The sequence below is a fragment of the Alexandromys fortis genome, unplaced genomic scaffold (genome assembly GCF_014885135.2).
Source record: "Alexandromys fortis isolate MF-2015 unplaced genomic scaffold, M_Fortis_MF-2015_v1.1 scaffold_124, whole genome shotgun sequence".
NCBI classification, from domain to species: Eukaryota; Metazoa; Chordata; class Mammalia; order Rodentia; family Cricetidae; genus Alexandromys; species Alexandromys fortis.
Window position 1 is genome coordinate 2,447,943 of NW_026067995.1, and position 21,829 is coordinate 2,469,771.

At 41.4% G+C, this 21,829-nt stretch overlaps 2 protein-coding genes across 3 annotated transcripts in view; both read right to left on the reverse strand.

Moving 5' to 3' along the window:
* Hs2st1 (heparan sulfate 2-O-sulfotransferase 1) overlaps positions 1 to 21,829 on the reverse strand; it is a 111,928-nt gene that overhangs the window by 67,897 nt on the left and 22,202 nt on the right. The window lies entirely within an intron of this gene.
* On the reverse strand, positions 3,500 to 12,529 carry LOC126512400 (cyclin-dependent kinase 11B-like). Its single transcript, XM_050160161.1, has 2 exons — positions 7,395 to 12,529; positions 3,500 to 7,268 (listed from the first exon to the last, which is right to left on the reverse strand). Exon 1 carries the CDS (start codon positions 12,452 to 12,454, stop codon positions 10,118 to 10,120), a length of 2,337 nt encoding a protein of 778 aa, XP_050016118.1. The 5' UTR covers positions 12,455 to 12,529; the 3' UTR covers positions 3,500 to 7,268; positions 7,395 to 10,117.

Here is a 21,829-nt window from a genome sequence, read left to right on the forward strand (position 1 = left end):
TAAAGACATCATTTCTTTACTAAAACCAATAACCATTCCCTTAAAAACCGCCTGAAAATAATAAATGCTACTTTTGTCATATTTTTTAAAAGGTAAACGTGGCTAAAATTTAAGTACAAAACCCTAAGAATTAATATTTCCTAATGAAAACATTTCAAATCTTAGACAAAAGTGAAGTGAGGTAAACTATATTTCATAGTTATTAATCACTATCAGTTAAAGCAATTCTGCGATAATATGCATTTGTAATTATGTAGTTTCCATGTAACTGTAATAAAATATTCTAAACTTGTAGGTATCCTGCAACATGCAAAATTACATAGCCATGGATTTATTCGACGTTTAATTTAACTACAGTATTTCTGGTAATTTAGACAGTAGCCTACATATGCAGCCAATCTGACTCATGGCCAATGACGCTAGATGGCTGATAAGAAAAGAACAGCTCTCAAACGTCAAAGCCGGGATTTAGAGCTAAGAAGGCAGAGGGTGAGGCCCCCTCATCTGCAGTAAAGTTGTTCAATAAAAATCATTTATGGTTCTTTATTCCTATTTTTAACTGACACTATTTTATATGTTTATGAAGTATAACCAGAGAATCCTGACACAACATGATAACCAAGTGAGGCAGCCTTCTCTCCCCCATCACTCCCACATGCTCGGAAGGTTTGTACGCTGCTGGGTCTGAACTGTCTCCAGAGCCGTGAGGGCTGTCTACCCAGAACCAGTCCCTCATATCCGCTTGAGCTCCTTCTGTAAGCTTCCCTCCCCACCCACTCTTCAATACGTCCTGTTCTGGAATGACCTCTTCTTTCCATCTGTACAAATGACTGCTAATAAATGGTATTTGCTGTTCAATGTATGGCTTGTTTAATATAAAGTCTTACGGTTCCATTCACTTAGGCAACAGTAGAATTTCATTTTTATGGTTTAATTACGTTTTCAAAAGCTAGCTGTCACTTGATGGACACATTGGCTATTGTGAACAATAGCTGTCATGGTCATTTCCTTTGGATGGCAATTAGAACAGACACACTGTCGTATGTTCCATCTCACAGCACTGTCTGATATCTCAGTGAGCCAAATAGGCAGAGACCACAGAAACAATTAATTAATTAATCAATTATAAAATGCTAATATGTTTGGTTCGCTAAGGTTTTTTATTGGTTTTTATATATGTGTCAGAGCCACAAAAATCAATGCCCTGCACTTTCTGTGAGTTCTGTTTCAAATTCTTTATGTTCTCCACCCCTCTGGGTTTCTGGATTCCTCAAATCAGATAGGTGCTGGGGTGTAAAGGTGTACCTAAGTGAAACAGCACTTAATTATAAAGTAACCAGCCATAAAAACATTAGTAAATAATTGGTAGCGTAGGAAGACGCTGCTTAGAGTTTTGGTGCTGTCGTGGAAAGGAACTGGGGTTAATAGGTCCTCCTAATTGCTGTTGACATCTCAAGTCAGAATCCTCTAAAACAAAACTTCTTTGATATGGCTTTGTGCACGCTCACATGCTCAAGGATTCGGGATTCTGTCTCAGCAAATGTCATCACGATGTCTGCATCATTCCAGGCTATGGCACTGTAAATCTGTACTATGTCTTACCTCTGCCAAGTCAATATGATATGAATATATCCCAAAGTAATCAAGAAGATGTCAAGCCCTATACTACAGCCAAACAGTGCACACAGCTCAGGATACACGTTAATAGCTAAAGACACACAAATAGAGGGTATGTGGCAAACAGTGATGGTCATTTTCCAACACAGGCCTCCCAAATTAAAGCACAAATAAACTCATTGCCGTTCACAGTGCTAAGATGAATGCCCCGTAGTTGTACATTGTCTAATGATAAAATCAAGTAAGGAAAGAGTAGGCTTTAGTTCGGGGTTAGGGTCCAAAGTCTAATAAGAGATGAATTACTATTCTTGCCATAAAGAAATTTAATGCAGTGTTTTGTTTTTGTTTTAGCAATCATGAAGGTGGCTGTGGTGAGCAAGTCTGCGATCCCAGCACTTGAGAAGGAAAGGGAGGAGCATGAGGACTTCAAGGTCAACCTAGTAAATTCAAAGCCAGTCTGCCTTACAGGGGATCCTTACACTTCTGGATACGCAGAATCAGTCAGTGACTTTTAAAGCCTTACTAAAATGCGAGCACTAAGTGCTGTAAGACAAGTTTGGGTCACCACTTTGTAAAGAAAGTCATTTTATTTCCTCCATTTTAGAAATTAAACGGTAAACTATCTCTCCCTAAGCCGGAGGGAACGGAAAACTGGGATGTGGCGATTACAAACGGATGCCAAGGAATGTTAGCCTAGAGCGTGTCCTGGACGAGGTGCTGACCATGCCACTGAAGGAACAAGGAACAAGTATCACCTGCAGAAGTGAGGGGCCAGGTCAGGAGACGAAGCGAACATGCTCCAGTTCCAGGCTCCCAAGCCCGCTGCCTCAGAGAGCTGGATGGGGACAGGGCAAGGAAGACTCCTCAGGGGGAAGTCAGTCACAAGTAAATTTCTATGTCAAATGCCCAGCGACATTCAAAGACAAAAGAAGAGGAGGTGAGATCCCCAAAGCAGAACCACAGTGGAGAGAACAGATGAGAACAGCCTGCCAGGGCTCCCTATACTGAATTTATCTGCTGTTCATCACAAACTGGGCTTTTATGGGCAAAAGGATTTAAAGACTACAAACATTTGAAAAGAAGTAAAGCATCAAAATAAAAAAAAAATAAAAGAAGCAGACATGAAAGGACAATCAGAAGTCATAATGGAAAAACATAAAATAACTGAAAACAAGTCTGAATTGAGCCAGGAGTAGTGGTATACACTTTTAATCCCAACACTTGGGAGGCAGAGGCAGGTGGATCTCTCTGAGTTTAAGGCCAGCCTGGTCTACAGAGTGAGTTCCAGATTGAACTACATAGTGAGACCCTGTCTTAGGGAAAAATAATTAATTAGATGTAGTGGACAATGAATTAGACACATCTGAAGAGATGTCTGAAGAAAAACTACAAACGTTTGTATAGGGAATGGAAAGGGAGAGCTAAAATCATACACGAGATATAAACTTGAGATCCTAATAGACATTTAAGAGGCGTTACGGAATCAAAGCATACTAGAGGCAGTATGAGCTGAGCACTGGCTCAGTGGAAGAACATCTGAACAGCGCACAAGGCTTGGGTTCAGGATCCAGCACTACAGGGGACAAAAGGAGAAGGAAAATGCCAGTACCCCAGTTCTCAGTCGTCAAACACCACCTCGCACATCCTCATCTGCACCAGAAGCAGTTAATCGGGTGTTTGCTCTGCCTCTGGAGTAAGACAGGCTGAGCAACAGAAAGAGAGATGTTTGTATTAATAGAAGTAATGAAATAATCTGATAAGGAGGAAGACAGCAGAGAGATGATGGCTTAAACAAGAGAGAAGCGGGGCCTATTATCTAAAGAAAACATACATCTAAACATCACATATCTGGAACAACCTTAAATGCAATTAGTGCAAAGAGTTTAAGAAAATATTTTTATTACATTCCTTCAGTTTAAAAAGTTTATAAATTATTCAACTGGATAATTGCTTCATAACCTTTATGCAAATGAAAGAGAATGAAATGGGTCCAATAAAGTTGAAATTAAACTTCCAAACATATGACTCTTGATGTTTGTGGTGCTGCGAGGAAACCAAAGTCTTTGCCTGTTCAGCAGCTCTCGACACCAAGGTACATCATCAGCCCTAACCAAATAATTGCCGACATCTTAAGTTTTACAATTTAGCATGCAAAATTATTTATTTTGAAACGTACAGCAGGCATCTAAACAGTCAACAGACATAGAAGAGATCAGAAGAACCATATATGCTTCAAATATTCGAGAATTAAAATAAGTAATCCAAAGATAAAAAAGAAATAAATAACCCCAAACCCTATAAACACCACTGTCTTAACCAGAACTTCCAAAACTACACACACACACGTATATTTCATTAAGTTTCTTGTGAAAAAGCACTAACTTCTCACTTGAGCCCACAAGGGGACTTTAAAGGGGCAAGGTGAAGCCTGGCATCTCTGTCATTGACTCTGGATCAGACTCCTGCTTGACTCTATACACCCAAAAGAGTCACAAGAGGTGTCTACCAACATATCACATCCCTATCCTCATCTCAACAAGGCTGAGGAACAGACACAATCAGCCGCAGTCCAAGCAGACCACATCCTCATGGGACAGACCCTCTCACACGGAAGGAATTGTCTCTGAGGGCAGGGGAGCAGCAGCAAGCCCGCTGTGGGAACCAGACTGATCTTTTCATGTGATGAAAAATAAAAGGATTCTTCGGGCCTCTGCAGAACCAGAACTAATACCAACTAGACCATACTCTAGCAACAACTGCTTGATTATGCATATGTGCACCCAAATTCTACTGAAACCCAAAGCTCATGTCAGTACCCAAAGACTCGATTAGGGGGCACTGGACCACTTTATTTGTTCTTCCCAACACATTAAAATCTCCATCCTCTACTTTTCAGCAAAGACCATCCCTTCATCTGGTGGACTGGGAGGATGGGCCACTGTTCCCACTCTATCACAGTCCAAGAAGGAAGATGTTGGCATGAGTGATTTATACACTTCAAAACACAAAAAATAAAGGGTCAAGACTCCATAAAATTAGAGTCAACTTCCCTCAGTCCTGACTACTATAAATACTGTTGAGAGTTCCAGTGGGTGTCAAACCAGCACAGGCAAGCGCATATGCCATGACCCAAGTTGGCAGGAACCATGTGGGCCTTTCTTTCTGCCTAAGCTATATTCCCTCCTGAAGAAGGTGGAGTCCCCCATACACCTCATCTTTTTCCTTTTTGTCCGTAGTATTTTCAAGTGTGAGGACTATAGCTAAGCAGCACAAGTCCTCCAGGCACCCAAAGACTACCTATCTTATGGATAGATTTTAATCACTGGCTGGAGGTTCTTATCACTCAAGTGTTTTGTTTTAAATATACTAATAACCAGCCTTCTTCCCCAAATTTAATTAAATAAGAATCTCTAAAAGTGGAAAACTATGTTCAAAAGAAAAACTAAAAGATTCTCACAAGCAAGTCATGCTTGGAAACCACTGGTCTCTCCAAGACACCAATGGAATTCTAGAGATTATAAAACATAATTGGCTTAAGGGCAACCTAATACGAAACCAGAAGAGGGCAGCAGGTAGCTATTCTGGAAAGCTAAATATGCAAATACATAAATAAACAACAGGTACTATGTGGGGTGTGTTCTCAGGGAAAGGCCCCAGATTCTCAAGGTTTCTCAGAGTCTGCCTAGCTCCGGTAAGAGTTAGATGCCATCAAGGAGCTGTAAAGAACCAGGCAGAGCTGGGCTAGCATGTGGAGTCAGCTGCAGCAACCACAGAGCTAGGAAGTATCAGGGAAGTTCTCAGTGGACCAGAGTCCCAGATTAGAGCCACTAAATTCCTGAACCTCAACCTTCAATAACAAGCCCAGCTGGACAGCGAAGGGGAGACTATGCAGAGCTAGTTTCTAAACTACAAGTGAAATAACATCAGGGAACAGTGTTTGATATCAGAGACATATCCAATATAGGGACAGGTCCTCATTTTAAAATAAAACTATGGAACTTCATGATCTTAACAATGGAAACATCTTAATATTCTAGAGCAGTGGTTCTCAACCTGTGGGTCTTGCCCCGTTTGGCAAACCTCTGTATCCAAAAGTATTTATGTAACAATTCATAACAGCAGCAAACTTACAGTTATAAAGTACCAACAAAAATAATTTAATGGTTGGGGGTGAGCCCAGCATGAGGAGCTGCTCTAAAGGGTGGCAGCGTCAGGAAGGTTGGGAAGCACTGCTCGAGAGATTGCTGGGTGTGTGGAGGCAGCTGTGACACAGGCACTCACCTACTACAACTGGTAGACATTGTGTCCCTTAGCACCACCTGTAAATCTGTCTATTGTCCCTGGGTTTCTTCTCAATTATTCCTGACTTCCTCGGTTACACACCTTATTCAAAGACAGATCCAAGATTGGTTCCCAGAATCCTCATCAGGTACCTTACAACCGTCTGTTGTCTGTAATTCCAGCTCCATGGGGATCCAACTTTGGTCTCCAAGGGCATCTGCACTCATGTGTACATGGTTATATATATACACACACGTACAATTAAAAATAAAAAATAAACCTTTAAAATATGACCCAGAGTTTTCTAATCTTTGTTATTGGATTACTTAGTACCCTGCAGGCATGAGCCACAATACTACAAAGATGTGATGTTCAACAGAGTCCATCAGTACAAGAACACTTGTACGAATCCATCCTGACAACCACAAAACAGCTCTCTGCACACAAAGTACTGTCGCTCTTTGTATGGCTTACAGTATCTAGTCCAAACACTATTACCATTCCTAACCATTCAACAAAACCAAACTGAACTGTCTAGGTGTAGCTTTTCATTTAGACTAGTGAACCCACTTAAACTTGTCCATTCTGAGGGGGCAGTGGTGGTGAGAGAGAAACAGAGAGAGAACAATTATAGAAGATATTCTGAAATATATTAGCTTTAAGATTGTTGAGCACATATATTTTTACTCCTCCTTCCCCCTAACCTTTCAGAGATGGGCCCCAAATTTTCCATCTTGTAATCTCAGCCATCCTGGTGCTAGCAGTAACAGCCACATGACATAACACCAGGCTGTACTTTCTCTGGCACTTTTTTCTGGAGCTGAGAACAGAAAGACACCCCCAACTTTAGCAGTCAGTTGCCAATCATTTGCAATCACAGATCTGGCCACCTCGAGCACAAATGCTAACCAGTCATCCAGTGAGCCTGACATTCTTTGTGTACTGCCATTGTTGGCTGTGTGTGCTCTGCTGGGCACAGGACCTGACTTGCCCAGCCTTGTATATGTCAAGCAAGCATTTGCTAAACCTTCCCCTGTGGAACATCAAGTGGCAAAATTGGGAATGATTTCAATATTTGATGCTAAATTCAAGGAATTCTTATGCCCAGAGATTCAAAGATAAGAAAAAGATTCTATTTTCTAGACTCTGAATACATCTCCAAATTCTTTAAGTACGAGGATCTGGAGGTAACTAGCAAACAAACAAACAAACAAACAAACAAACAAAAAAATGTTGCCCAGAGCCTCAAGGGAGAAAGAGCATCTCTGAAGACAGACTACTTTATGATAAACTCCAGTAAACATCAGGGCATGAAGGTTTTGTTTCTCTTTTTTCTGTTTTTCTGGTGTAAGAGTCTTTTTGGTAGCAGCCTATAAGACAAAACAAAATATAACAAAAAAAAATTTTTTTCTCACCAAATAAGGTTGCTCTCCAACTTACAAAGATTGATGTACTATTTCTAAGTATTACAATGGTGCATTCGGTAAAAATCATACCTCAAATTTGAATAGCAATACAGGGTAACGACAATAGGCAGCTGCCGTCAGCTGATCCTCAGGGGTAGATGATCCATACTCAACAGTGTGCTCTTGCTGTGGTACCCAGGAAGCTGGGCAAATTACATAGAGTTCTTACTTACAAAGAGTTTCTGAGGACAAAGCTACACCAAAAGATGAGCAGCAATGACATGGCGTTTTCTAAAGTACACCAGATCAAAGTAGCACAAAAACAAGGTAACGTGAAGGGAAAATTACCTCTCCCATTCATCTCCTTTCTGTATGAGTTCACACAGCTCAAACCAGATTCTCATCACATATAGGTTTCTACAGCCAAGGTGGCCACATGGAAACATTTACTTTAAACTTTGCAGCTTAAAGTACAGAGGCCTCAGTATGGTGTCAAGAATTTTAAGGACTTGACTGATTCTTTTCCAGGCACTGATTCAGATAAATTGTCCCTTAAAAAAACAACTGGACTAACGTAGGTTCTCAGGTGACCCACTTTCCCCTGACTATGGGAACAACCTTGCCAGGCCAGGTGTGCTCACTCCCACAATCCCAGCTCTGAGGTCAGGGTGGAGGACTGCTGAGAGCTTCAGGTCAGTTTAGGCTTCAACTATAAAGTAAGACCCTGTCCATCCATCCCCCAAAATAAAAGCAGAAAAGAAGCCAGGAAGAGGGAAGGAAAGAGGGAAAGAAAGGTCAGCGCGAGTGCAGTCAGCATGCCTGAAGGTCAAAAGCTGAGTCTACAGGCTAAGAACATAGTAGAGACATAGGCCAGCAGCATGAGCTCTGGAATTAGAAGGAAGGGTGGGAAGCCTGAGATCAATTCAAAGCATCATAAACAAAACAGAAATCATTTTAAGTCTTAAACTTTCAAACAAGGAGTCAATATTAACCACCTGCTTGTTTCTTAAGCAACAGATCCACCTTAGTAAATAACTCTAAAATATTGTTACTTGAGGCCTTTAATTGATCAGTTCTTATCATGAAATACATTCAGGAGCTAGTGAGATAGAGTGCCAAGACTGAAAAATCGAAGTTCAATCCACAACCTGAACAAATGTGACTCACATGGTGTAAGAGAACCACACCCCCAAACTGTCTTCTGACCATCACATGCACATATATGCTGTGGAACATCTTTGTACAATGTAAATATGCATTACTCTCATTGGTTAATAATGGTCTATAGCTGGGCAGGAGAGACTGGGCAGGAGAGCCAGACTAGAGAATTCTGGGAAGAAGGAGGAAGTCAGAGAGTCACCAGCCATACACAGAGGAAGCAGAGTGGTTAGAAAATGAGGTAACAAGCCATGAATCATGTGGTAGAACTTAGATGAGAAATATGGGTTAATTTAAGTTGTAAGAGTTAGCTAGTAACAAGCCTGAGTTATTGGCCAAGCATTTATAATTATTATTAAGCCTCTGTGTGGCTACTTGGAAGTGACTTGAGGGACAGAAATTTCCACCTACACATATGTTTACTCAAGAGCCCAAACAAATATTTTAAACAAGAAATACATTCAAAGAAACTACAGATATAATAATATATATACGTAAGCACATGGATGGAAAGAATGATAATTTACTGACACACTTTGGTGGTTTAAAAGAAAATAATCCCCAAAGGGAGTGATAATATTATAAGGTGTGGCCTTGTGTAGTAACTGTGGTCCTGTTGGAAAAGGTGTGTCACTGTGGAGGTGGACTTTGAGAGCTCACATATACCCAAGACACAGTCTCAGACCACTTTCTGCAAGTCAAGATGTAGGACTCTCAGCTACTTCTCCAGCACCATGCCTGCCTGCATGCCACCATGTTGCACTGTGACAGTAAACTAAACCTCTAAAACTGTAAGCCACACCAATTAAATGTTTTCCTTTATACGACTTGCTGTGGCCACTGTGTGTCTTCACAGCAATAGAAACCCTAACTAAGAAACATACTCTAGATTTTCTTGCTGGATACATATTGTTACTGAGCCCCCTATAGCCCTTCACTACGACTAAAACTGGCACCTCTATGGCAGGACCTCAACTTTTACTTCAGATGTGCAAGCAAATAGCTTTGTGATAACTCAGGAAGTTAGCACTGAGAAAATCCTGGGTCCCTCCAAGAAACTGGTGGGGTTTATTTTTAGCTTCACACAGATGGAAATTCGGAACCAAATTCAAGCTGTACACTTAAAATATGTATATTTTCCTTAAGACAAATTATAATCTAACTTAAAATAAAAATATTCAACTTGTTTTTTTTCCTCCAAGAATAGTTTACTACTTAAAACATCTAACAACCTCATATATAAAAACCCACTGTGGCTAAAGTTGTCCCACACCTGGTTCTGAGAGCCAAAGCTTGTGGTGGATGGGTCTGGCTTAGTTACTCCAGCGAGATGCAGGCCGCCTCACGCATCGCACACAAGCCACCAGCCTCCCAGACCGACAAGCAGACAACGCCAGCTCGCTCCAGACCGGCCTCACTACGCGGAGGGGTGGACCATCTACTCTGGCGCCTCCAGATGCTCACCCTTTTTCACGAGGCAAGTTAGACAACTCTGAAAACTCTTTCCTTTCCAGAAGGAAAAATGTGATTTAATTCTACAAATTTTCAGCCCACCCCAAAACAAACAACATAAAAAAAAAAAAAGGAAGAAAGAAGTTGCCCTGATTCATGTCTGCCTGTCACCAATCTAGCTGGCCAAGGTCAGTCAATCTGACTCAGAACTTGAGACTGAAGCCAGGGCCAGCAGCTGAAGCTCCCTGGTTGGTGGTGGTGAGGTGGAAGCCCGTCTCCTTCAGGTCGTCATCACCCAGCTGGCTGTAGCCCAGGCCGCCCTCAGGGGGCCGTGGACTGGTGCCTCTCTTCACCCTCTGCTGCTCACTCTTGGCGGGCCATGTGGGGAACATGGACGGGTCAATGGGGAGGGGGGTCTCTCGGAAATACTCGTGTTTCAGGCCGTCTTCTGCACTGATCCTCCTCCCAGGGTAGTAGGTCAGGAACTTGTTCATGAGATCAAAGCCCTGATCTGATAACAAAGCCCCAAATCGCTTGCGGAGGTTGTTATAGGGATACTCGCTGAAGGTCATCTTCTTGACTGCTGGGAGGTCATTATAGCCTGGCCAGATTTTCTCGCTGGGAGTTCCCAGGTCCTTGAAAACCTTGTTGATCTGGTCGATGTCTGACTTCCCAGGAAACAGAGGCTTCTGTGTCAGCAGCTCTCCAAAGATGCAGCCCACTGACCACATGTCCACAGCCGTAGAGTACTCCTTAGCACCGAGCAGCAGTTCTGGGGCGCGATACCACCGGGTGACGACCACTGGAGTGTAGGCCTTCAGGGGTGAGCCATACTCCCGAGCAAGCCCAAAGTCACCCACCTTGAGAATGCCAGCATGGCTCAGCAGAAGGTTGGAGGTCTTAAGGTCACGGTGCAGGATCCAGTTGTCGTGGAGGTATTTCACCCCACTCAGCAGTTGGATCATCAGGGTCTTCACCTCCCCTGGCAGGAAGGGCTGCTTCATAGTGTCCATTAGGCTCTTGAGGTCATGTTCAACATAGTTCATCACGATGTAGATCTTATCCATGTTGCTTCCCACAACGATTTCTCTGACAGTGACGATATTGGGGTGCTGGGCCTTGAGGATGGTGTTGATCTCCCTCAGCGAAGTGATTGGGAAGCCTTCCTTCTCCTTCTCCATCTTTAACCGCTTCAGAGCCACGATTTCATCTGTTTTCTTGTCCTTTGCTCTGTAGACTACTCCATAGGTGCCTTCTTCAATCCTGTTCAGGCACTGGAACTCCTCTACACTCCGGCAGCCCTGCAGGGCCGGCAGGTACTTGGGCAGCTCTTGTTTTAGTTCAATGGGCGACAGGGCTGGGGAGTCAGGCACATAGTCTCCTTCCGTTGGGGCGCTGCTCTGTGGGGTCCCCTTGCCCACTTCTTCTTCCCCTTCTTCACTGTCCCCAGAATCTCTGTCAAATCGTGACTCTGGAACAACCAAGATGTGGTTCTCACTTTCTCTGTCTTCGTCCTCACTCACTTCTTCTGCAGACTGCTCTGAGGCTTCCTCAGAGCTGCTCCCAGTCTCCTCTTCCTCCTCCTCGTCTTCCTCCTCTTCTTCCTCTGATTCTTCACTGGTGCTCCCTTCTTCCTCTTCTTCCTCCTCCTCTTCCTCCTCCCCTTCCTCAGAACCTGAGCCTGATTCTGCTGATGACGATTCGGCCGAGTTGGTTTTCCTTTCGCTGTCGCTGATGTCCTGCAGGTCTGACAGAAGGTCTCCTTCTTCCATATTCTCTTCTTTCACTGGCTTACGGTTGTCTCCCATCTCAAAGAGCTCTCGCGGTGGCCGCAGAGGGCTGCGGCTCCAGTGGCCAACCTTTTCCTTAGCACTGTAGTCCTCCCTCTCGGTGCGGTGGTGTGCAGGGACTTCCCTACGCGCTTCTCTCTCTTTGCGCCGCTCTTCTGCCCTCCGTTCCCGCTCCTTCTGTTCCCACTGTTCCTTCTGTTGCTCCCTCATCTTGTGCTCCCGCTCCCTCTTCCTTTCTAACTGTTCCAGGCGGTCCCTTTCTCTCCTGGAATGTTCTCTTGCCATTTCCCTCCTCTTCTGTCTTTCCCATTCCCTGCGAGCTTTATCCTGTTCTTCTCGATGGCGTTTCCGACGTTCATGTTCTCGTTCTTTCTCTTTCACTCTGGCGTGCTTTCCTCCCTCGGCTGAATGGCTACGATGTCTACGCTTCTCTTTTCTCTTCTCGTCTTTTCTGTGATGGGCTTTTTCTTTCCGAGACATTTGCTGGGGTGGTTTAATGGCCAGAGAATCATCTTCCTCTCCTCTGTCTTCCATAGAATCCTCTCTTCTGTACGGGGAGTTCCTGATAGTGATTTCCATTCGGTGATCCCTCAGCTCCCCCTCCTCAAGGGAATCTCTTTTGGAATCCCGGTCATCAGAATTTTTTAAGCGTTTTATCTCTGCTTTCTCCTCTTGTTCTTTCCTTCGTTTCTTTTCCTGGAGAATTTCATCTAATGTTTTCACTTTCCAAGAGTCTTTTTCATCACCCATTTGAGTTAAAACGCCCTGCGCCGCCGTCGCCGCCGTCGCCGCCGCTGCCGCCGATCCCGGACTCTGAGAAGAAACTGCGCCCGGCGCGAACTTTGTTACTTCCTCCTCGGGCGCCCGCTGATGACGTGAATGGACAAAACTATTCAACTTGTAAATGACTTAATCTTCCTATCTTAACTCTACTACTGCTTTATCACCCAATCGTTTTTAACTTGATATTTTTTTTCAACTGAGATACTGAAGAAAACAACAACAATAACAAAAAAAAAAAAAAAACAGAAAAAGCCTTACAATATGCTTACTGATTAAAGATGCTCTTGATGTGATGGCCTCTCTAACTAAGTGGCTTTCAATGAGGGGTTGGCATGTGTATTTGCAAAAGAATCCCAAGTGATTGAATCTATCTCAGTCAACTACGGCCAGAGCTCCAGGCAAGTCAGCCTCATAACAGGTTAGAGACTTGTGTGCTATTAATGTAGTTAATACACCAGAAGTAATAGTTTGGTGACAAAGCCTTCTAGCCTAGTTCTAATAGATTAACTAAACAGCTCCATTCTCATCCATCTAGTTCAGTGCTGCATCTGATCATACCTGGTCTTAGACTTATTCATACAAGACTTCACTAGGCAATTACTAAAAGTCAAATCTAAAGTTCCCTTTCATGCACATTCTTATCAATGTGTATAATATATGTAGCTCTGAACATTTGAAACACAGGCTTTAATTTTAAAAAAAAGCAACAGTAAAATATTGGTTCTAGACACTGAACCTGTATCTTGTAGCTACAAGGAACCTACCGCTGAACTACACCACCATCCATGAACTTGGTTTTTAAAGATCCTCAGAGGCTAGGGACATAAGGTACTGGCTCAGCATTTACAGAGTCCTTGGTATGAGCTCTAGCTATATAGAAAAAGATAAAGAGCCTCAGACGTCAAAATAAAAGCAGTCTTCTTTTTCAGGTTTTTAATTCATGTTACTGTAATAACAGATACATGGTTGAAATTTTTCTGAAGTCTGATGTACTAATAACAATGCTTCTTCCCTAATACAACAGTCCAATATTATTACAAGGGCAAATTTAAGACTGTTTAAGGGTCTTCTGTCAAGTCCAGAGGTCACAAAAATCAATGGTCAGTTAGACAGAGGTACCAGGGACCATGTTTAAAGAGATGTGAATTCAAATGTAACTCACTGGTTCCTTAAATCCCAAGTAGTCTTCTGAAACTATCTGCTATATCGACTGTTCTTGTGAAAGCTGAATGAGACTTTGTCATGTAAGGCTCAATGCGGCTAAACATGTAATAAGCACGTCTGTCTTCACTACATGACAGTGCACATTACCAAGTAACGTGAATGTATTTCATGATCCTTACTTCCTCCGTCTTTCCAAGAGTACAGGCGAGGACAGCAGTCCACACGTCTATATCCCACCACATCTCTCACACAGAACACTGAGTGCCTCCACTTTCATTCCTTTGGTCATACCGTAATCCTCTCTATCTTAATTTTGTTTGTCAAATTCCTACCCACTCTTAAAATCCTTACTCGAATTCCACATTCCTTCAAGAGCATTTCAAACACCCCTCTTCTCCGATGCCTGCTCCTTACGGTGGTACTCCAAGGGGAAGCACACCACAGCCTCACAAGGGTATTTTAAGGAGCTATAAAAGATAGTAAGCACTGGCTTTGTAGAAAACAGAATGCAGCAGCTTGGATACCAGAAATACATCAAAGAAATAATCTTTAGCTGGAAGCTAAACTTATAATGAAAAGTCAGGCATAGACAACACTGTCCAGTAAACATCTGAATTAACGAAGATAAGACAAAGATGTGGCTCTAGGCCCACCTGGGCTACATTAGACCCTATCTCAAAGAAAAAGACTTGGGAGGTTAAAAATATTCTCTCTCATGATTTATGATTATAAGGATTCAGAAACAGATCATTTGTTCTTGTTGCTGTGAAGGCTCATGATAGCCTTTGCTGTCTTTGCCCAAATATCTCTACTACCATTTTAAAAAGTTAGCGGGGGCTGTAGCTCAATGATAGAGACTTACTTGACATATATGCTGGTTCCCCAGTATCAGCCAGAGAATTAACTTTCAGCTGGGTGCAGTGCCTCCTATCTGTAATCCTAGTACCAGCGAGGCTCAGGCAGAAGGCTCATTAACTGGAGGGCAGCCTAGTCTACACAACAAGTTCCAAGGCAGTCAGAGAGTCATACCCTGAGATCTGTCCCATCAGCAAAATGAGACAAGTTTTCACTATTCATCAGAGATTATTAATATACAGGATATATCAAGAACTCAAGAAGTCTAACAACAAAAACACCAAGAAATCCAATCAGATACATGATCAAATGACCTCAAAAGTATAAGCAGTTGATAAATGTATGAAGTCAAATGCCAAACAACTTCAAACATCAGGGAAATGCAAATGAAAACTGTACTGAGGTATTATCTCCTCCAGTTAGAAGGGGTATCAATAATTTTTCATTCTAAAGTTTTACTGCCTTAATTTGTGTGTGTGTGTGTGTGTAAGTATTTGTGCATAGGTGTGTGTGCGCGTGTGCACATTGTGTGTGCCACACGATGCATGTGGAGGCCTGCATAACAACTTGCAAGAGCTAGTTATCTCTTTCAGCATGTGGGTCCTAGGGATTGAAATCAGATCAGCAGGCTTGGAGGCAGGTGCTTTTACCCACTGAGCCATCTCAATGGCCCTATGAATACCAAGAAAACAAAGTATGTAGCCAGGCAGTGGTGGCATATGCCTTTAATCCTGGTACTTGGGAGGAAGAGACAGGTGGATCTCTGAGTTTGAGACCAACCTGGTCTACAGAGCAAGTTCCAGGGCAATCAGGGTTACACAGAGAAACCCTGTCTATAGAAAAACCAAAAGACAAACAAAAACAAAAAAAAGGTAAAATAGGAGAGAAAACATCAACCAGAAAATAACAATGCTAGCAAGATTGAATAAATACAAGTAGCTTACACACTGTTGATGGTAATATAAATTATAAATTAATATAGCCACATTTGAACAGCAGTCTCTACTCCTGGGAATTATATACAGAAGGAACGATAACATTAGCAGAGATGCTGTATAATGTACTTAATGTAATACTGTTCACAATAGGAATCAACCTACATAATCACCAATGGACAAGTGGACAAAGAATATATGATGTACATATAGCCAATGGACTATTACGCGGCAGAAAGAATGCAATTTTATCATCTGCATATAAAGTTGTAATGTATGGAATGAAAATATATAACACTAGAAGACCTCATATTGAACAAAATAAGTAGAGGGAAAAAAGTTCATGAGTCTACAATGTCCATATGCTATAGATGGACACAGGGGGCTCAGAAGTTCACATGTCTATAATGTCTGTCTGTACTCTAGAGATGGACACAGGAGGATAAGAAGTCACATGTCTATAACGTCAGTTCTCTAGAGATGGATACAGGAGGATCAGAAGTTCACGTGTCTATAATGTCAGTACTCTAGAGATGGACGCAGGAGGATCACAAGTTCAAGAACATTCTTGGCACATAATTCGTTTGAAGCCAGCTCATGATACACAGTGAATTCTAGGTCACTCTCGACTATATAGCAAAATCCTCTTTAAAATAAATAGATGCAAAGCTCAGAATGAGACATTCAAATTAAAAGTATTCAGCAATTTGTTTATAAGTAAATAAATAGCACAGTTCCTCACTAAGCATGAAGTTATGTCTTTCTCTGAATCTTCACCATCTTCTCATTATGGGAATCTACTCTAAAATTAGCATGCTTTTTTTCAAACTTTATTATTTGTAGTCCTTTAGTAAGCCTTTAATTGTACATTTTACCATTTAGTTTTAGAGCTTAAAGACCAACAATATATTTAAAAGGGACGAGACTTCCTGGATGCCATTATTGATATGTAAGTTGGTTAAGACACAAACTTAGGGGTAGAAGAATCAAAGGGGTAGAGCCCAGAAGTTTAGTAACTAATATGCAAATAGAGCAGAGTCAGAGATGACCTGAGTTTTCAAGCCTGACAGCTGAGAATATTTGCCTTTGGGGGGTGTGGGGTGCAGTGCTGGGTCCAAAACCAAAGCACGCGCGCGCGCGCGCGCACACACACACACAGCCACCCTCCAGCAAAATAGACAGATACATTAAGAAAACACTAACTAAAGGAGAACTCGGGCAGGATGCTAATTTGGAGGGTGGAGGGCAGATTAACAGTCTTCTTGTTTTTAAATAAACGATGACACTAACTTTACCTTATAAAGAAAGGCTTATTTATTCTTAGGGTGGCAAGGGGACAAAGGTTGTTAGTCACTGCCTCACCTAACATCAGGGAAGTCTCATTTTCCACCCAGCACATGGATTCTTTTTCAGTGGTCACAAGCAGTTAAATGGTATCAAAGAAAAGCACAATCTCTCTCAAAGTTGATTTTTTTTTCTTAAAATAAAAAAAAATCATTATCTCTAAAATAATTTCTTAGGATAGGATTCTAAAACTGCTTATACCACCTTTTATGTCCTTCAGTATTACTTCAGCCCTTTTTTATCTGAACCAAACAGAACAGGATAAGACCCTATTTAAATTGTGCACTGTAAATTACAGCCTAAGTGAATTCCACTCATTACCTAAAATGTAAAGGGACTGATGTTTGCGTCCACAGAGAATTTAGCACAGATAAGAGTTGGCTGGGACAGTGTTGCTGGCAGTGTCCACCATGCCTGCCAACCTCGTTCTCTAACACTGAAATCTGTCCACCCTAGGGTTCCTGTCAACAAGCGCCAGTCACAAAAGGACACATTAGCAGAATTCATCTTCCATGTCCCTTACAGTCTAGGTTTGCAAACATTTACATTACAAAGAGAAAATGTTTCAATAGTACTCAACATTCAAATACAGAGGGGAAAAAAGACCCAGATGCAAAACTGTTTATCAACTATTTAAACCTCTAAGTAGGCCTTAAGTTTCTGCCCATAAAATTTCCCTCTCAAATTCTTCTCACTAATTTTGATTCATTTCATTTTAAAGAGACTGATTTGGAGGAAAATGTTTCTTCTAAGAGTTTATAAACACAGTGGTTACCTGTAAAAGGAAGAGAAAGAACAGGGTCAATGTTAACTATCAGGGCATTCCCTATGTGGAGAAACACTTCAATATTTAATAAAGCCATGAGACAGACACACAAGCTTATGGTAACCATATAATTGAGGAGAAAATCGTACAAGTCACCTGTCTACCTTTCCACCGCAAATGGAAACTCCGTAGCTAACAAAATAATTTAGTCAAAGAGGAATAAATATTCCGAACCATACTGTGTATTTCACAGAAAGGTAAATCTGGGTACTTTTATACAAGGTGGATAAAACCACTACATTAGAAAAAGAAAAACAGGTACGACTCCTGAAGCCAGGCAAGCATAAAAATGACCAGTGATATCTTTCTCCGTCATAAATTATAAAAATGACTACTGTTAAAATTGTTCTTGGTGTCTTCACGATCTCCAGCAAACTGCAGGTGCTAGGGCTATATCCTTTATTTATGTTGTTTGGAAATAGCTTTACTACTTCACGGTGTGCTTTAAAGCCGTTATTTTCCAAAATATATGAGAATTTAGACTTTATTTTTATAATCTAAACACGACTAAACAGGGTAACTCTCCCCAACTAGAATCATTCTGAGTAGAATATCAAATATCATGTTAAATCTAACAGGACATTCAGTTATAGCCCAAGAATTTAAAAATAACACATGAAGTCACCTAAATAGTAATTATTATAATGATGAATCTATTTTCATAACATAAGCACATGCAACTTCAAATTTTTATTTCTGTTTTGAGAATGTGAGAGAAAAAGTACTGCAAAGAATATGGTAAAGATAAAAATCCATATGAAAAATGCTGCTAGCAGTAAACAAGTTAGTGAGAATTTCATTTGTCTCCTAAAACTATCTCCTAGCTACGAAAACGGCATTTCTTTATCAACCTTGCTATTTCTCATTATATTTGGAAGAAAATGAGACAGCTCAATATTAAATATAGGTTAACTGTTGCACTTTTTATTGTTTAGTCTTTGAGTCAAATGTGGCAAAAGTTTTCAAAGTAAATGTAGCATTTAAAAGGTTAGTTTTAATTTGTATCTATTTATTATTGTGTCGTGAGTGATCACACACCTGTGTGTGTGCACAACAGCGTGTATGTAGAGGTCAGACATCAATTTCACAAAGTAAGTTCTTTCCTTCCACCTTTATGTGGGGTCCAGGGCTAGAATTCAGGTCATGAGGCTTGTGCACCAGGTGCCTTTACCCACAGAACCACCCTGCTGGCTCCCAGAGCTCACAAGACTATAACCACTACTGTACCTAACTGCAAACGGTTTAAGTTTATCCTGGAGTAAAATGAGACTTTTACAGAACTGTAACACAGGGAAACGAGACAGGAATAACACCAAAAGCCGAAAAACTAAAAACAACAAAAACTATGAACATCATCTCTTAGGAAATTTTCTTTTCTTTTTTTTTTTTATTTTTGTTTTTCTCTTTTGAGACAGAGTTTCTCCGCGTAGCCCTGGCCGTCCTAAAAATCGCTCTCTAAACCAGGCTGGCCTCAAGCACTGAGATCCTCCTGCCTCTGCCTTCCAAGTGCTGGGCTTAAATCTATGCACCACCAACATCAGGCCTCTGAAATTTGAATTTTCAGTCAACTTTTAGAAAATGTAAGGTTCGGGGCATCGTGGTCTACCTGTAATCCTAACACTCAGGAGACTGAGACAAGGGGACTGTGAATGCAAGGTTGTCTAGGCAACATGGCAAAATATTATCTCCAAAACCAAAAGACCTTGAGAGAAAACTACAAATGCCTCCAATACTTGAAAAGATAAGTAAGTGATTCCTTGTTTCAAATTAGGAAGACAAGTGCATTTATATTAATAAATTTTATACTCATCAATATTTTTAAAAAGTTCAAATAGTAATGATAAAAATGGTTTGCCTCTAACAAGAAGTTAAAGCGAGCCTTTATGGAGCCCTCCTACACATTTTATATGTCAAGAAATTTAAATTGAATCCATTTGCATAAATACTTCACAACTGTATTTTTAAAAAAACAACACTTGAGTTTTACATATGTTCAAGCAGGAACCCAGATACAGAATAAAACACCATAACAGAATCTCAGTTCCCCCATCTCCTTTAAAGAGCACTCTCTTACCGTAAATTTTCAAAGCTAGTGATCAGTCATCTGCATGCATAGCGGGACGTTTCCTGGGCTTTCTAACAACTAATTAATGCATCCAACACCTCTGTGGGGCGAAGGCTAATCAATTATACACACTTTATCTCCAACCTTTAGTTCTCAAAGAGACCGTGTGAAAAATTTACTTGTAAAAAGTTACTAGCATGTGCACAAAAGAATAAATATCTGAACGTTCGCCAACATTCGCTGCTTATTTATTTCTTCACTAATCCTCCCCATCACAGCCCTCCAAAGAGAAAAGTTATAGCATGTGAACATTTATCCCACTGTCTTTATAACAGAGCAATCACAAAAGCCATGCAGGGAGCTTTGCCTCCCCAAAGAAAGCAAAGTAATAACGCTGCCAAAAGAGAGAAGGGACAAATAATTAACTAGGGAGAGAAGAAAGGGCGGAGGACACGAAGAATTATTCACAACAATGTAATTTAATTGAAAGTGATTGGCATTTTAAGTATTAGAAAAAAGTCCATCATAAAACCAGAGAGAGAGAGAGAGAGAGAGAGAGAGAGAGAGAGAGAGAGAGAGAGAGAGAGAGAGAGAGAGAACACAATGTTGTAATGGTGTCTACCAAATTCCTTGTCCTCACAGAAAAGCCTCTGCATGATTTCTTTCAAAGCCTCAGGCAGGTGACTCTGGAGGACTCAGAGCCCAAGTGAGGGGACAGGTCTCTACACACACTCCATCTCCAAGCATGAAGCGGAAGTTCAGCAGCCTACAGATGTTGTTCTCCAGGGAGTCTCCCCTTTGGAAGAGGACCACAGAGTGCCAACAGCCCGTGGACAGATCTGTAGCAGGCGAATCAGGGCTGTCAGATGCTAGACAATTACTACTGTCTACGTGCAGGTTTGAATGGCTACACATTTTGTCAGTGACAAAAGTATAATAAATCTGATAGGGTTTATTTTGAGATTAAGTTTCAGAAGTGCAAGTATGTTTGAGTCTTAGGTTTTATCTGATCTGTTCCTGATGTAAGAAAGCAGGGTCAGGTGTTACAACCTTGCCCTACAAGCTACCCCAGAAAGCTGAGGCAGGAACATTCAAAGTGAGGAAAGGGAGGTCAGAGGAGAAGGAAGAGCAGAAAGAAAGGACTGGATGGGAGAGAGAGTAGGCTTAGCATTACAATCTCTCGCAGGGAGGTATGTACTCCGGCACATCTATTACAATACTGAAGCTTTCATCTGTACACAGTACTTAGCCTAACTTACTCTACTTTAGAATGCAGTTTCCAAGAAAAATGTGAGTGCCCGAGACACAAATCCATCGAACTAGCCTCCAGCTGCTCCTTTCTACAGTCACAGAAGTTAGAATGAAAGCATGGATAAATAAAAAATGAATAAAAATGTGGGTGTAGGCTGGAGGGGCAGCTAGGTTGGTGGTATGGGGCCTGACTTTATTTAATCCCCCAAACCCATGGGGCTGGGGAGGAGAGAGGAAGCCAGGTATGGTGGCCCATTCTTGTGATAGGGGTACTGGGGAAATAAGATAGGAAGATCCTAGACCAGCCAGTCTAGCCTAATTGACAAGGTCCACGTGGGTTAGAGACCCTATCTTAAATAAACAAACAAAGGCAGATGACACCCAAGGGGCAACAAGATGATCCTCTGGTCTCTACACACATTCACACCTATGCGTGTATATATGTGTGTGTGTGTGTGTGTGTTATGTGCACACACAAAAACTCAAGTGTGAATTACTTCCTTGCTATGTGACTTTATGCAACTAAATTAAAGAACCTAACACAATTTATTCATGTATAAACAGAGAAAATGCTGATACCTCAGAAGATTGTAAAAAATAGTACAATAATTTATAGCAATAAAAATTCATAAAACATAGCAAAAGCTTTCATTATATATAAACTATTTTTAATAGACATTAGAGAAACCAGCAAATAATACAAAAAAAGACCACAGCATTAACAATAGTTAATTTCTGTCCTGTTGTTTTAGGAGCACACCATAAGTATGTACCTTCCCTTAGAACTATGCTCAGAATCCCTCATAATCCTAAGTGATGAAGCCGGTGCACCGGACTGACTTATGGGCACTCTTCTGACTCCTTGCTTGAGGAGCCTGTGCGAGGAGAGCCCCCCATGTCTG

Excerpts from the sequence above, each read along its gene's own strand:
- LOC126512400 (XM_050160161.1), bottom strand. The coding sequence starts at position 12,454 with ATGGGTGATGAAAAAGACTCTTGGAAAGTGAAAACATTAGATGAAATT.